We start from the raw sequence: 16,526 nt of genomic DNA, 5'->3' as shown, positions 1-16,526 counted from the left end.
GCTATTATTACTCAATTCAAATTGAATGGGCTTAGAGAAGTGTAAGCAATATATATATATATTTCACCTGTATGGTTATTCACATCTTTATCCTCACATGTTTGGCTTGGGACTTGTTTCACTTTGGTAAAACAAGTGTGCTACACAAGTCAAGTCTTTAAGGGCATGTCCAGGCATGTTTGACCCACTGAGCTATATATGTTTGACTGCCCAGCCATCTAGAGAGGTAACTAATTCATCATATACAGATAATGCTTAACATCACAAAAACAGACTGGACAACTTATCTGTATTGCTTTTAAATCATTTTAATGAATTTTTATCTTATTAACACTTTGTTCTAGCTAGCTATTTGTGTAGGTACTGTTAAAAAGCAGTAATGAAACACATCTGAGATTGCACTTGTGACAATATGATATACAGTAACTTGAAAACTACAAGATTCTGATGCTTCAACTTCTAATAAGTTAATTGGTGATATTTTATTTGGGCAAAGGACCAGGGAACAATGTTACTCTTGTGAGGAATCTGATACCAAACCCCTTTTGCTTGGCTGGAAATCTCATAGACTAATATTGTCTGTAGAAGTTGCCTCATACACACTGACTCAATACAAATGCTCGCCAAGAAGATCATCATTTATCCTCCTACATAATTTCATATATTTGCGATGTAGAAAAATAACAAACCATCTAACTGACAGTAGAAAGCCTTCATCTGAGGAAACATATACAGTATACAATGTACAGAAGCTGAAACATGAAATGGTTCACTCTTGCCCAGAACTCCATAATGACTGGCATAATTCAAACCCCCAGGAGAGGCCTGGAGAAGCAAAACAGGCTGAGAAAACAATAGACAGGGTAATCAATTTATTTCTTGATATGAAATTATTACATAAAATCTCGCCATTTCATAGCACTGTCAGCAGGGCCCCAGGGGGGACTCAAGCCAAGGAGTGCTCTTTCCTGTCTGTATTTAATAAGTTTGTCTCAGAGCCTGACGGGCTCTCCAACCTGGAGAAAACCAATATCTCAGAGCACCACTGGGATTATACTATTTTGGTTGGACAATAAATTATATCAGTCCCTTAAAAAGAGCCAATCTTTGTCAAACTAGATCAAGATTCTACAGCAGCAAGGTCCTCAATCCATTTAACTGAATGTGAGGCCTAGTATAAAGTGGTTGTTGTGTAAAAAAATCTATGTATATTTCCTGTTCAAGTTAACACATTTGAGAGAGAGTGGACCAAGATTCTGGCATATGTCATCAGAGCCACATAGCTAACACAGACTTAGAACACTTTTCCCCTGCCTCTTCAACTTGGCCAAGAAGTGGGAGAGGCCCATCTGTAAATGCCAGGTTAAATCACAGCCATTCCATGGTTCCCTGCTGTTGATGTCTGGAAATAAACAAGTATCATTGCTTTCTCCCTAAACATGTGATATCAACTAATGACTATTGTGTTCTGATTTAATTATTATTTTATTGACCTTCTGCCCCCTTGTTGCTTTCTGCTTGGACTAACTCAGTTCACACACAGGTCTTGAATGAATAGTGCTTTTGTCCTAAAACAGTAATCTGGCCATCATTCAATTATGTCCTGCTAAAATGTACAATGTTTTTGCTAAACATTGTACATTCATGTCCTGAATGTACAATGTCCTGCTAAAATGTACATGCCCTCCTAATGCACTACCTTCTGTAACATTTGCTGTTGATAAAATACTCTTCCTATTAGATTTCCACAGTCTTAAAGAAAAAGGTAGGCCTTTGAGACACAAAAAAGACTACAATTGAGTTTTTGTTTTCTGTTACTGCAATGTTGAAAGGAGAGCTTGCAAGGATGTCATTGTAGCATTTTATTGTGCCTTTTACACCCGCTGTATCCTGTGCATAAAAGGAATAAACTCTGATTTAGGTAAATGTAATTCCATCTAAAGATTTTATATGTGGTTTGTTTTATTGCCAAAAGTAGCTTCTCACACTCTTGGCCTCCCTCAGGAGCAATAAGTCATAAGCAACAAGGCTGAGGTAGAGAGGTGAGGTGAGAGACCTACAGGGAGTGTGAGTGTGAAAGGCAACTGTTTACTTCCAAGGGAACATCCAAGGTCTGAATATTTTCCAGGTATGTCACTGCAACAAACAGTCATTAGAAATGGTAGTTAGCCCTTTGTTTGGTTTATGTTCTGGAAGGGTGAGGCTACCGCATTTCACTGGACCTCTGTTTAACTGTAATTTGTTCATTAGCTGTTACATTAAGGCCTATATTAATTCTCCCATAAGGGAACCGATATCAATACCATCAGCGTCCGCCTGTTTTTCTAGAACAAGGAGTTGATTAAGATCTTGGGCCTTATATAGTATTAGGAGTTATTGCCATGGACTGAGTCATCTGTTCAGGGAGTCAATCAACTGCCAGTGAATGGCGAGGGAGATGGTACCCAATATTCACCCCCATTAATGATGACAGCTTACAGTCATTGTGGCCCCAGTTCCACTGGGAGAGGGGACTGGTATACAAGCATTCTCATTCTACAGCTGGTAAAAACACATCCAGGCACACAAAACAAGCTCAGAGCAATGACAAGTCAGCCTTGTCAGCACACCCCTTAGAGCTATGGTCTGCTGGTTACTGAAATTGCACCAGCCTGAAATATTTATTTCACCTCGCACATGTAAATACCATGACATATTTTATATGACTTTACTTTTAAAAGTTTGAATACCCTTTGAATGTGCTAGATGTAATAGTTGTAATTGTTGGAGAAACTAGAGCGGAGAAAAGCTGAGCTGCTAGAATCTAACTCCTGAATACATATTAGATCAACACACAGTTATGTCCATAAAAACATAATGTGATAGCCATTTTGGCAGACATGCAAGACCAGTCTGATCCAGATAACGCTAATCTAAATAATCAGAATAAAGCACAACCTTTCCACAATTGAACTGGAGGGGCAATTTCATTTTTTTTTTTTTCATGTTAGAACATTCCATGATTGGTCAAGTCTAAATATTAAATTATTGTGATGTGAAAGGGCTGCATAAAGTTGTCATGTGGTCTCAACAAATCTGATAGGAACCTGATCAAGCTGTTTTGCAGCAAAGGGCAAAGACTTATAAAACTTGGAATAGTTAATAACCCCATTATCTCATTTCCTAAATTCATGAAGTGATGTAACTATTACATGGCATGCTAAATCATGATTTCATACACAATGTTCTGATTTACTATAGCAAGAAAGTAGCCTAATGGAAATATTGAATGGATATTTGCTGGATAAAAAGTGAAATAGCGTATACACTGAGTGTACAAAACATTAAGAACACCTGCTCTTCCATGACAGACTGACCAGGTGAATCCAGGTGAAACCTATGATCCCTTATTGATGTCACTTATTAAATCCACTTAAAATCTGTGTAGATGAAGGGGAGAAGACAGGTTAAATAAGGATGTTTAAGCCTTGAGATATGGATTGTGTATGTGTGCTATTCAGATGGTGAATGGGCAAGACAAAATATATAGTGCCTTTGAATGGGATATGGTAGTAGGTGCCAGGCGCACCGGTTTGAGTGTGTCAAGAACTGCAAAGAGGCTGGGTTTTTCACAGTCAACAGTTTCCAGTGTGTATCAAGAATGGTCCACCACCAAAAGGACAGCATGCTAACTTGACACAACTGTGGGAAGCATTGGAGTCAACATGGGCCACCATCCCTGTGGAACACTTTCAACATCTTGTAGAGTCCATGCCGCGATGAATTGAGGCTGTTCTGAGGGCAGAAGGGGGTGCTCAATATTAGGAAGGTGTTACCAATGTTTTTTTTACACTCAGTGTATACTGCTCGTTCTTTTATATACAGTGTAGATATTCTAGAGATTGGGTAAATCAATTCTCAAAGAGAAGAATCACACAGCAAGCATTCCAAATCAGATAATGGCATGGACAATTGTTTTTTTATGTTGCATTCCACTTTCTAAATGATGTCTAGATTCTCTTTCTAAATGATGTCTAGATTCTCAATGTAACCTTTTACAAGAACAGCTCAGCTGTTTCTCTTTCTTCCCTATTTTTCACAGTATTTAGCAAGTGGTTAGGCCATCTGCAAGACACAGCTGTATGGCCTGACACAGTGGCCCTATTCAAATACTTATAACATGCCTCCTTCTTCCTTTTCTTGAGGTAATTACTTTGGAAAGGACCAAAGAAGTACAGTACTTGTTTCAGTTTGGGTAACAACCAGTTGAATGAAATGAAAACTAAACTTTAAATGGAACTTCATCACAAAATCCCGAAGGCCTTTGTTCCTCAAACGTTATTAGGCCTTCCACAGACATACATTAAGAAAAGAATCCAGTGATTCTAGGAAGGGAAGTTATCTGTTATTAAAACCATCTGACCCAGGCCTGTACATAATTTAGAAGATGGTACACCACAAACACTGGGAGGAACCACCTGCTGGCATTTAACCCACAACTTCCTGTTTCAAAGTGCCAGGCCACCCCCCAGAGGTGGCTAAATAAACCTTCAGAAAAGAGAATGGCACACTGTCACAGTCCTCATTCATTCCCTCAGGCAGATAGCCCCAACATACCACCCCTAATTTAAGATCACTCACTGGTCAAGGGAAATGAATTTCAAGATAAATGAAATTCTGATAAAGCCTTCAAAAGTAAATTGTGCATGTTGAACATATTGCAAGACACATAATTATTGCAACAACACCTCAACACCTGTTGAGCAAAGCAAGATTAAAAGACACATAACATAACTCTTACTCTTGGAAAATAAACACTGATGTTAGAGCTTCAGTCACGATTTCACACCCTTTCTAAATATATTTATCCCAATTCAGTCATTTCCATCCAATTTTTCCAACTGGTAAAGCTTGGTAACGAACAGGTATTCATACCCACCAATCACAGAAGCAGGTGACATCATCTATCGCTTAACTTCAAGGGACCATGTTAAAACTCTCTTCCTTTCAGAACATAAAGCGTACTAGACATTGGAGCATAACAATTGTATAACAGATTTCTATTTAGATTTCTAGTCATATTTCTAATTTGATCTACCGTATTATTCAACACTAATGACCATTGGCAAGCGTAGACTTAGATAGACTCAGTGTCCACTTTCTTACATTTCAACATTTATATGCACATCAATTATTGTAAAATTGATAGGTTCTTTCAGTTCCTGCTCCTCCTGCCTCCAGTCCGGCGATTGGAGGGTTCATCATCAGGGGTGTCCATATGTACCGCACGGCCCCGGCCCTTAGCCTGTGGGACACAGTACAAAAGTTGGCAATCTTCTAATACTTCTATTTGTCCAAATAACTGGTGGAGTGCACACACACACACACACACACACACACACACACACACACACACACACACACACACACACACACACACACTCACGGTTTGTGTGGGTTGGGTCTGAGAGGGCGCCTCCGTGGCTCTGCGGTCCTCCTGAGAGCGGAGCTGTCTGAGACGAGCCCTCTCCAGGCTGTCAGTCTGAGTCTGCAGGGTCTCTGATACACATACAAACAGGAACAACATATGGGTAGACAATGGGTAAACAAATCAATTCTCCAGAAGACACACATGAAATACTTTATGTGAATGCACACACATAATTAACAAGCAGAGTTTATTGTTACCCAGAAGTACAGGGTCTGGGTTGGCCACTAAGGGGGTGATGGAAATATAGGCACCATCCTTTAGGTTTCCTGATAAGATAAACATAAACTTCAAAACAAAGAAGAGCCATGTATAGAAACTCCTTTTTGGTAAATAGGAATAGTTTCATAGAGGCCTTGTCCACTCCATTGGCTCTACTTCTATTACGTATAGAACTCACGATTAACAATGCAGAATGTGAGGGAGCAGCGGGGAGGAAGTAGTCGGCTGGCACACTCCTGAGGCTGCTGGGACAGAAAGAGAAGCTTCAGAGCCCCACGGTCATCACACAGATCCACCAGCTCTGAAACACCACACACACACACACACACACACACACACACACACACACACTTAAGACAAATCTATCCGTATGTAAAGAGCCAAAACTGATTGAATATATATCATAACATAAAGATGGCTGATGAGGGGCAGGGCCAGAGTGCAGGATTTACTACTGATAGCCTTGCGGTAGTCAAACCCACTCATCAGCAAGCCCCATTAATCTCAGTGCTAATGAGAGTGGTAATGATAGATAGCTTCATTAGTGCAGGAGGCTTGCTCTGGGCTTAGCGGCAACACAGTGGTAAGTGTGGCAGGACACAGCAGGTGTAAGCAGACACCCTTCGAGTTGAGCAGTGTGAAATATTTAACAACAACCGGTGAACCCCCACTCACATGCCTCTGCCCCCCCCCCCCCCCCCAACCAAATCCCTGACTCTCACATCAGCGCTCTCCATCCACATTCCCTGCTTTTAGTTACAGCAGTGACACTAAACTTATGATAGACTCAAGACCCCCCCTAGTCTGTAAGAGACGATCGGCACAGCAGCATTTCAATCAGGAAGCTGTCATCATCATTAAGACCCCCCCCCCCCCCCCCGAACTCCCACCTGTCTCCGGCAGGCCCATCTTAGCTCTCATGTACTGCAGCAGGAGAACCACAGGGCAGTTGGTGTTGGCCAGAAACTGCTCATTGTCTGCGAGGAGATAGGATGAGAATAAAGAAATTGTGTGAAATACAGTTCCAAACATTGCAAACATCAAATGTGACACTAGTGGAATGCATTTTATGACTTTGGTCTTACCTCCATGTTTAACACAGATGAACATCACTCAGGAAGCTGAGGAACTGAAGTCCCTTGCGATAATGAGAAGCCTAAAGTCATGAAAGCTTTTTGAGAAACATTCCATGGATTGGAATCATTGGATACATGGTTATGAAGTCATAATATGAATTGTGATTTCATAGGAGTGCAACCCCACTGCTGTCTATGCCAGCCTGATTACAGTGTGCTGACCAGTATCACGAGGAGTGAAGAACCTTAATTACACTTCCAGAAAACAACAACAGTACAATCGAGACAACAGCATATATGAACAGCACACCAAACAAACACATCAAATTATACATATTTTTAAGTTGTTCTGTTCATAACAAATCATAGGAATGAGAGTTACAATATACTGTATCGACATCCGTGAGTGTCTTTCCTATCATTTCAAGTTGAAAACATACCCCTTCCACCATTAAAAAGTCAGCATCTAATGCCTAATCAGCCTGTCTTCAACTAGATGAAATAGAACATGGCCAGACCTTTCAACAGACTCTTAATCTTAAAGTCTTGCCTAGCCTGACGTCGCATTCTGGCGTTTTCTCTGCATGCTGATAGGAGAACCTAGAAGCCGGGCACATGGGGCCCAGACTTCCCTCTGTCCAACCCCACCACCAGTTCATCTCAAAGATGAGGAGAGTTTCAGAGTGCAAACATCTCCAGAGACCATAAAAGAACACAAGAGTCGACCTCAGATATTGCCCTGCGCTGGAATCATTGAACACCAAGGGCCTTGTCCAGGAAATTGGCAATATTATTTGGTTGTCTAGGTAAGAAGGGTGAGAGAACCGAAAGGTCCATCGTCCTCAAGGTCTCAGTGAGATTGCTGTGAAATTTGAGACAAAATGAGATTTATAAGTTGGCCCAATGAATTTCAATCAGTTTGACAACTCTGGGACTTCATTAGCAGAAATGTACAATATGTTAGATTGACAAAGTGTGAGTCCTCATGATTAAGTTGCACATGAGGATTTACACTGACCTGGCAGTGAAGTACAGTAGGTATGAGTCTTGGTGTAGCTGTTTGGCCAGCTCTAGCTGGTGAATGTCCATAAGTTTGTCATTGAACACCACTAACAGTGGCTTGCCTGCACCAAGGGTCTCCAGACAACTACCTGCCCCTGAGAATACAAGAAGAGGCATTTCATTATTATAAATTATCAACATTAAAGACCAGCAAAATGGTTTGGTAGTTTAGCTTTTTTATTTCTTCGGACATTGTACACACTAGCATGGGTGATAACCAGGTCGGCACGTTTGACATCTTCAGCGGTGGAATCCTTGAATTTAAAGGCCTCTAACGTGAGATTATGACAGCCGTCTGAATCTGGGAAAATGAAGCTTCGTCTGACCTGCAGGACCAAATGTTGATAGCCGCGGCCTTTCAACACCTTCAAGAAAGATAAGGAAACATGACTATAAATAGAACAATGAAAGGGTATGGCACATCTACACAATTTATCCTTGTCTAGTTTTTGAGGCCAGCTGGCTAGCTAGAGCTCATGAACCCAAGTTGGGTATACCTAGTTTACAGCCGGCCCTCCCTTGGGTTCTCAGCTGATGTTACTGATCACAGCTGGCTCCCAAGTGAACTACAAACCCGATGCTATGTTTAATCCCAAAGCTCTGTCTAAACAGAAATACTCCTAATTTGCGATACAGTTTTGCAAACCTTTGGAACTTAACTTTCATATAAGCATGAAATGATTTTTAAAATACAAAAGATACACTTACTTGCATCTGGCTGTTTTCACACGCCGCCTTTGCTATAAAGGTATCTTTACTTTTACTCATTTATGACAATTGGGTAACTTGGCCGTGGTATATCAAACCATATAGCACGGGTATGACAAAACATGTATTTTTACTGCTCTAATTACTTTTGTAACCAGTTTATAATAGCAATAAGGCGCCTCAGGGGTTTGTGATATATGGTCCATATATAACACGGTTAAGGGCTGTATCCTGGCACTCCACGTTGCGTCGTAATAGAGAAGCACTTAGCTGGAGTATATCGGCCATATACCACACCACCTCGGGCCTTATTGCTTAAATAACATTTACCGTCTATTTGAACCGGCTTTCTTATGTAGCCATTTTCACAGATCATACTCACTTGAACAGCTTCAGGGGAAGTAACACGTTCAATTAGGTCATCAAAGCTCGTTGTTCCTACAGTAACAAATACGCTCTTCATGGTTACGCATGTAACTAATGTCATAAAATGTTACAGTACTTGTACCAAAATATATCGATTGTTTGTTTGTTTACGTCTGTCAGTAGCCTGACGTCACGTTCGTATTTTTAATTGACACAAAATAATACCTCACACTGCCACCTAAAGGAGATTTGGAGATTTACCTGCAGACTCGACATTTTCTCCGCCGAATAAGAAGTGTGGTATTATTGAAATACTGTAGAAACAGTGGTAGTATCCCTCTGACAATTTAGAAAACTACACAACTGATGTGAAAATACTTAAATCGGTTAGACACCTCAAATGCTGAAGAACCTACTATGATGAACATCTGTTTTCAAATAAGATAATGCTGCCCCCTCGTGGCTGATTGTGTGACAGTACTTGGCCTTACTGTGTGTAACACACATAACGTTGCAGATAGAAATACAGTATATTATTGAGAGCTGACTATTCTTTCTACATGATAGAAAATCATAACTGTCCTACACCATATTCTATCCGAATATTGAGCAAAGTAAAAGTAAGTAGCCTTGTCTCAGCCAAAATGGCCCAACCTTAAGGCCACTTGAGTTGGTTAATCTGAATATTAAACAAAGTTTCACATTTTAATGTCACGTGCACAAGTACAGTGAAATGCCTTTCTTGAAAGCTCTAAACCCAACGATGTAGTAGTAATCAATAACAATGTAATACTAAAAATAGCATAACGTATAACAAAAACACAATAAATACAAATAAGGAGAACATGAGAAAGTACTGTAAGCAAGCATAACATACCGTAACGACCCTTGGTTTATAAGCGCGGATATCGACTCTGCTGCTTGAGCATGCTTTTGGGACATAGGCGATGGCGCGCTGGACTTCGGGCTAGAATGTCGAGGGTTCGAGGCCTGCTTCATTACAATACTATATAAAGGTTCAGTCAGTTCCAGTGCCATATTTACAATGTGCAGGGATAATGGAGGTATGGTAAATATCCCCCTAGAGTCGATGTCCACGCCCCCGCCAAAATCGAATTAGCATAATACAGAAATCCCAAATAAAATTAGTATGTTTAAGCAGCGTTTTTAAGACAGTGAGACATCCTAAAATTCGGTCTTCTTACGAAATTGCCTGTAGCGCCCGAAAAGTTCGGCTTACTTACTCTAGGACACTCACCAGCCTCACAAGACTCTTCTGAAGGTAGCCTTGTGCCAGTTGAAACCCCTGTACAGTACCAGTCAAATGTTTGGACACACCTACTCATTCAAGGGGGTTTCTTTATTTGTACTATTTTCTACATTGTAGAATAATAGTGAAGACATCAAAACTATGAAATAACACAATGGAATTACCTTGTAACCAAAAAGTGCTAAACAAATCAAAATATATTTTATATTTGAGATTCTTCAAAGTAGCCACCCTTTGCCTTGATGACAGCTTTGCACACTATTGGCATTCTCTCAACCAGCTTCATGAAGTAGTCACCTGGAATGCATTTCAATTAACAGGTGTGCCTTGTTAAAAGTTAATTTGTGAAATGTCTTTCCTTTTTAATGCGTTTGAGCCAATCACTTGTGTTGTGACAATGTAGGGCTGGTATACAGAAGATAACCCAATTTGGTAAAATACCAAGTCTATATTATGGCACGAATAGGTCTGAGTGCAAATTTGAGATTTTCGGTTCCAACCGCCGTGTCTTTGAGATGCAGAGTAGGTGAAAGGATGATCTCCGCATATGTGGTTCCCGCCGTGAAGCATAGACGAGGCGGTGTGATGGTGATACTGTCTGTGATTTATTTAGAATTCAAGGCACAATTAACAAGAATTGCTACCGCAGCGGTACGCCATACCATCTGGTTTGCGCTCAGTGGGACTATCATTTGTTTTTCAACAGAACAATGACCCAACACACCTCCAGGCTGTGTAAGGGCTATTTGACCAAGAAGGAGAGTGATGGAATGCTGCATCAGATGACCTGGCCTCCACAATCACCTGACCTCAACCCAACTGAGATGGTTTGGGATGATTTGGACCGCAGAGTGAAGGAAAAGCAGCCAACAAGTGCTCAGCGTATGTGGTCCTTCAAGAATGTTGGAAAAGCATTCCAGGTGAAGCTGGTTGAGAGAATGCCAACCGTGTGCAAAGCTGTCAAGGCAAAGGGTGGCAACGTTGAATATCTCAAATCTTTTTTTGATTTGTTTAACACTTTTTTGATTACTACATGATTCCATGTGTAATTTCACAGTTGATGTCTTCACTATTATTCTACAATGTATAAAATAGTAAAAAATAAAGAAAAACCCTTGAATGAGTAAGTGTGCAACCTTTTGACTGGTACAGTATATCACATCAGCTGTAATAATGTAACAGTCTAAACCAGAAATGTAAGAGCATTTCCTTACCAATGGTGATTCAGGACACCAAACGTGTGACCACATGATCAGAGGTATCCTTCAGCGTGGTAACCAGTCATTCAAATGTACCTTAGTCAGGTAAATTTCTACGGCAACAAATCCTTCAGAACTAAGAGGAGATGACGCAAAGATCGCGTCATCTCCATATATGCCTGCCGAATTTGCAAGATAACTTTTTCTTCATTTTGATTTCAGCACAAATGAAAATGTGTCAGACTTCCCAATCCATTGAGGTTTCAGCATTGCCTCAATGAAGAGTTTGGCGTTCGATTAACCACGTGCGACATGCAGTTACAAGCCTGCTAGTTATATCCACTGTCTTAGTACAGATGAAGCTGGAATGTGAGAGTACAGACGAAGCTGGAGTGTGAGGCTTACTGAAGCTGGTTAGCTTTAGAAAACCCTGAGTAGATCTAGCTTGCTTCTTAGGATACTCCTCTGGCCAGTGTTCTTCAATCTTGGTATCAGATTTGTACTACATGATGGCAGTAATAACATTGAAGAGTTGGAAGAGACTGAATAACCACACAGAAACCAATGTAAGACTGAAATCATTTAAGGCTCTGTTAATTCTCATCTTCAAAAACACATTGTAAAGTCACAAAAGCAAAACCAAAAGCAAGTATATAAAAAAAAAAAACATTGATAATTGGCTAACAAAGCAATTAGATATTTTAATAAATAGGTTATGAGAAAAGCAAACTTAATTTAAAAAAAGTAAATAATGTAAGTTAGATCATTTAGGGCAGGGGTGTCAAACTCATTCCATGGAGGGCTTAGTGTCTGCAGGTTTTTCCTTTCAATTAAGACCTAGACAACCAGTTGAGTGGAGTTCCTTAATAATCATTGACCTTAATTCATCAATCAAGTACAAGGGTGGCATAAAAACCCGCAGACACTGCCCTCCGTAGATCGTGTTTGACATGTGGTTTAGGGCGTGTTAGATTGTTTAGGGTCAGAATTTGATCAAACCATGCTGTAACATATTAGTCACTTGCATGACTAAGAGGAACCTGTATCTCCTGTATTTAAAGCAAACCACACAGCGGTAAGCAGAAAACAAACACGCATAGCGCTCTATGCTCAACGTGAACGTCTCATGCTTGGAGACCTGGCTCAACCATGCCCATCGAAAAATAGAAAGTTGAAGGCTGGTCTGCTTTATAACCACCATACAGTTGGTTTTAGGCCCTATAAACCACAGCAATCATACATTTACCACAGTTTGATTCAATTCGGACCCGAGTCCTCAACCTGCATGTCTGTTATCACTTTAAAATTAGACACCAGATTTAATAAAACGATACAAGTAAAAAGTAAAACCAGGGGAATTAATGACGGAGCAGCTTCAGAAAGGGTTGCTGTGGTCCTGAACAGATCACTGCTCATTGCCCCAGCACTCCCCAACCCCAAATGAGAAAATAGAAATCCATAGACAATCCTTCATCCTCATTCCCATAAGGTTATGCTCTACACATTGAAAAGTGGGTCTTCCCTGGGCCGGGACACCATGAAGGCCAGTGAGTCTGCAGGTGAATGTGTTCCACAGTCAAGATATCAAAGGCTGGGCAGGCTCGAGACTCCCTTGAATTGGATTATGGACAGACAAGATTCTGCTCTCTGGTACTGTAGGTAACACTGCCAACTGGAGAGGTCAAAAGGTGTGATCGAGCTGAAGTGGTTCCTGGGTCATCAGAGCAGGAACCAGTTGGGAGAGATCCTGCCAAATAATGACAATGGAGAACAAAAAAAGTACTATTTTACTTACTGACAGAGTAAAGGAAAGACTGAAGACACCACTAGGTGTTGAAACTGTATGAAGATATTCATATTTGAGTAAATAAGACCTTTACACAGTTAAGGAAATTAGCATTTCATCAATATGTAAACTGTGAAACACAGTTAAAACGACGGGGGGGGGGGAGAGGGGGTAGTTCTCACACGTGCAGAAAATCTGCTTCCTGTTTTGAAACATCAATTTATATTCAGGATGCTGCGTTTTCCTTTGTCTGGGACCTACCCTCTCCGTGGTTCATAAGTCTAGTTTCTCTGCCTTTACACTGCCAGCCTATTCTCTTACTCTTCTGCCCTTGTGCTCACTGCTCAGACAGTTGGGTTCTTCACGCCACATTCTTCGTCTGATCTAATGATAACAGGCTAAACCAATGGTTTTAACAATCTGTGCAGAAAACCCCCTTCCCTGTCTGCTTTTTCTAACAGCTGTAATTTTGTTCCACCCCTGATCCTCTCACCTCCCTTCCTCCGCATGTAATTTGTTTGGACACGCATTATGAACTCTACACTCCTGCTATCCATGACCATACATCTTTTCACAACCTGTGAATTCTTGCCCGTTGTCAGTGACAAGCCTATTGTGCATTTACACTTCTTTGTCCTACTATGTGTGTGTGGAGGGTGAAGTGTAGTGCTTCAGTCTCTTACCTGGGGGAGAGGTGTAGAGGGGACAGTGTCCCCTACTCCCTCACTGCACCACACAGGCCGTGCAGCACTGCTCCTGTTTCTCTGGCAGCGTGGCATAGTTCATCTGACGGACGATCTCAGCAAACAGCTCGTCCACCATGGTCTTGCTCTTGGCTGAGGTCTCGATGAAGGGGCAGCCCCACTCCTGGGCCAGGGCCCGACCGTCTGCACCCGCCACCTCTCTCTCAGACTCCAGGTCCACCTTGTTCCCCACCAGGATCAGTGGCACCTTCTCAAAGCGCTTCACCCGCACTATCTGGTCTCGCATCGGTCTGATGTCCTGGGGAGTAAAGGGGGGAAGAATTTAGGGATGGATATAAGGATATTCTCAGGAATTGTGAGGAAATGTTTGCGCAACAATTATTGCTGCCTAGCTCTTCCATGTATATCAATGGGTTAAGTAGCAGCCCTTTGGCCATTCTTCTAACCTGTTGAGCTTAACAAACTTTCATTGTGTAGAGGACCGACTCATGGGAATGGGGTAGAAGAGAGGTTTATGGATTTATATTGTAGAGATTAGGCTGTCAACAATGGTTTTAGGAATGATGCACTCAGAATATGAATACAATAGGCATTGCTCAGTAGGCCCATTTAAAACATGGCTACAACTCTATCAAGAGGTTTCAGGCTCCTTGACATGTTGGCAGGTAACACCAGATAAAGGCCCTTTACCTGAAATGACTGTTGATTGACGAGACTGTAGACAAGTATGAAACCCTGGCCGTTCTTGATATACAGGTCCCTCATGGAGGCGAACTGTTCTGTCCCTGCCGTGTCAAGGATCTCCAGCACCGAAGGCGAAGAGTCCACTTCGATCTCTTTCCGATAGAAGTCCTCAATTGTTGGGTCATATTTCTCGATGAATGTGCCCGTGACAAACTGGACAGTCAGCGCGGACTTGCCGACGCCGCCGCTTCCCAGCACAACCACTTTGTACTCCTTCATTAGGGTGCACGAGTTTGACCCGGGTTACTTAGCTAACGTTAGCTAGCTGGATTGCTACAGCCTGTGACAACATTAATCAAGTAAACCTTGAAAACACAACTCTGTAAACCCCCACAAATCAACCTCCCAGTTAAAATGTTAACATGTATGCGTTTAGTTAAAACAAATTCAAATCTAGTTAAATGGAGAAGTATTGCACTGAGCTAGCTAGCAAAGTTGGCTAAATCCACAACGCCCCTCCATGCTCGTTCTCGATAAGGAGCCTTCTTATGACAAATCCTTCAGACAGTAAACATAACTACGTTACCTTGACACGAATATGGGCTGTTGCTTCTATCAGTAATCTGCCCCAAAACGGTGCATTAACTGAGTTGGTGGCTAGCTAGTTAAGATGCACAATATTATAATGACTTGTATTGTCTCCATTTTTGGAGAGCATGTGAATGTGGCTCGCTCACACCACATCATAAAGCATACCGGTGTCGCAAAAGCCCAATGCCAGCGTCTGCCACTTCCACCACGGCTGGTCCCTGGCCTTATCACGGGCAAGCTGCACTTTAGCAGCCAGATAGTGTTTAGGAACCTCGGGTTGGAGTTTCAGTCCAATGCTGTCCACAGTACACTGCTTGGTTGCTGTTTAGTATGAGCCAGGGACAAGACCTCCCACTCCCTTCCTTAATTTCGTCCTCACGGCCTCTCCCTAGTATCCGTACTGTCTCAGCCTCGCGACCACCACTGTGCTGCAATGTCCTGTAGAACCTAGTAAGTAACCAGCTCTTATTTTCTTTCCAAATCTAATCAAATGACGAGCACCAAATTTGCTGGTGCAAATACTAATATATTTAAGTCCTCAGCAGGGACATTGAAACGCTACATGGTTGTGCAAAATGCAGGCCATATGTCAAGGAAGGACCATCGTGGAAAATCTGCAATGTAATTGGTCACCTTGAAGATTTATTGTCATTCCCATTGGTTCAACTATAACTTCAGGCGGGACAGTAGGGCGCAACGTATAGAACGTTGCACATAGAAATATGCTGCATAGAATGGAATTTACAGGATTCAGTTCACTGCACGCTGAGGATGGAAATTAAATGAATACATTCATCTTTATAATGGCTGATAATAGAAGTGTGAACATTAAGTGAGCTATTTACAGAAACTATGTTATAGATTGTTATAGGCAAGAAATCATTTGTCTGATTTGTCCTATTTTTTTGTGTGTTTTAAGTGTGCTTCAGCTTTTCCATAGCAAGATAAATAGGAGACTCCAAACAAAAGCACTGATGTGAATTTGTGTTTTTTTTCCACAGCTTTTTTGGACCTCATATTCTTGTGGATAATTTTTTTCATACATATCTGATTTACCATTTAGAAATTAAAGCACTTCATAGAGATAGTCCCCTCATTTGAAGATGTAATACGTATTTGGACAAATTTCATTTATAGTTATAGTGTACCGAAGTAGTCAAAAGTTTAGTACTTGGTCCCAGGTTCCAAGCACACAATGACTACATCAAGCGTGTGACTCTTAAAAACTCACTGGATGTATTTGCAATTTGTTTTGGATGTATTTTGGGTTATTTTGCCCAATAGGAACTGAATGGTGAATGATGACTGGAGTAATTTTATTTCTAAGTGAATAGACAAGATGCTTCTGAAAATTTCAAAATCAATCTGTATAATGCCATGATTAAGAAAAA

At 41.2% G+C, this 16,526-nt stretch overlaps 3 protein-coding genes across 5 annotated transcripts; all 3 read right to left on the bottom strand.

Annotated features, from left to right (window-relative positions):
* Positions 1-620: 620 nt before the first annotated feature.
* Positions 621-7,021, bottom strand: c05hxorf65 (chromosome 05 CXorf65 homolog). 3 transcript variants are annotated; one of them, XM_082975171.1, is made up of 7 exons: positions 6,775-7,021; positions 6,580-6,666; positions 5,868-5,990; positions 5,668-5,736; positions 5,426-5,538; positions 5,146-5,284; positions 621-3,774 (listed from the first exon to the last, which is right to left on the bottom strand). In XM_082975171.1, the coding sequence occupies exons 1-6, from the start codon at positions 6,797-6,799 to the stop codon at positions 5,195-5,197; spliced, it is 507 nt and encodes a 168-aa protein (XP_082831297.1). In that variant the 5' UTR covers positions 6,800-7,021; the 3' UTR covers positions 621-3,774; positions 5,146-5,194. The 3 variants fall into 3 exon arrangements, with proteins under 3 accessions (XP_082831297.1, XP_014055100.1, XP_082831298.1); XM_014199625.3 differs by having other exon boundaries at positions 621-5,284; XM_082975172.1 differs by lacking the exon at positions 5,668-5,736 and having other exon boundaries at positions 621-5,284.
* A 471-nt stretch (positions 7,022-7,492) lies between these two features.
* On the bottom strand, positions 7,493-10,210 carry LOC145879507 (UDP-N-acetylglucosamine transferase subunit ALG13). Its single transcript, XM_082975170.1, has 4 exons — positions 8,918-10,210; positions 8,030-8,192; positions 7,784-7,922; positions 7,493-7,627 (listed from the first exon to the last, which is right to left on the bottom strand). The coding sequence occupies exons 1-4, from the start codon at positions 9,020-9,022 to the stop codon at positions 7,516-7,518; spliced, it is 519 nt and encodes a 172-aa protein (XP_082831296.1). The 5' UTR covers positions 9,023-10,210; the 3' UTR covers positions 7,493-7,515.
* A 1,727-nt stretch (positions 10,211-11,937) lies between these two features.
* rap2c (RAP2C, member of RAS oncogene family) lies at positions 11,938-15,744 on the bottom strand. Its single transcript, XM_082975169.1, has 4 exons — positions 15,301-15,744; positions 14,551-14,884; positions 13,840-14,158; positions 11,938-13,117 (listed from the first exon to the last, which is right to left on the bottom strand). Exons 2-3 carry the CDS (start codon positions 14,821-14,823, stop codon positions 13,880-13,882), a joined length of 552 nt encoding a protein of 183 aa, XP_082831295.1. The 5' UTR covers positions 14,824-14,884; positions 15,301-15,744; the 3' UTR covers positions 11,938-13,117; positions 13,840-13,879.
* Between the last annotated feature and the right edge of the window lie 782 nt (positions 15,745-16,526).

This window comes from Salmo salar, chromosome 05 (assembly GCF_965601325.2).
Source record: "Salmo salar chromosome 05, fSalSal1, whole genome shotgun sequence".
NCBI classification, from domain to species: Eukaryota; Metazoa; Chordata; class Actinopteri; order Salmoniformes; family Salmonidae; genus Salmo; species Salmo salar.
This window is presented reverse-complemented; position numbering and strand designations above follow the sequence as displayed.

Bases quoted from the DNA above. Each gene is read 5' to 3' on its own strand.
- c05hxorf65 (XM_014199625.3), bottom strand. From the start codon at position 6,799: ATGTTCATCTGTGTTAAACATGGAG. The intron at 6,667-6,774 runs GTAAGACCAAAG...ATCTCCTCGCAG, and splicing joins CATCTGTGTTAAACATGGAG to ACAATGAGCAGTTTCTGGCC. The intron at 5,539-5,667 runs GTAACAATAAAC...TATGTGTATCAG, and splicing joins CCCAGACCCTGTACTTCTGG to AGACCCTGCAGACTCAGACT.
- rap2c (XM_082975169.1), bottom strand. From the start codon at position 14,823: ATGAAGGAGTACAAAGTGGTTGTGCTGGGAAGCGGCGGCGTCGGCAAG. The intron at 14,159-14,550 runs GTAAAGGGCCTT...TTTACTCCCCAG, and splicing joins TCAATCAACAGTCATTTCAG to GACATCAGACCGATGCGAGA.
- LOC145879507 (XM_082975170.1), bottom strand. From the start codon at position 9,022: ATGACATTAGTTACATGCGTAACCATGAAGAGCGTATTTGTTACTGTA. The intron at 8,193-8,917 runs GTGAGTATGATC...TCTTTCTTGAAG, and splicing joins CTTCCCCTGAAGCTGTTCAA to GTGTTGAAAGGCCGCGGCTA. The intron at 7,923-8,029 runs GTGTGTACAATG...TTGTATTCTCAG, and splicing joins CCTGGTTATCACCCATGCTA to GGGCAGGTAGTTGTCTGGAG.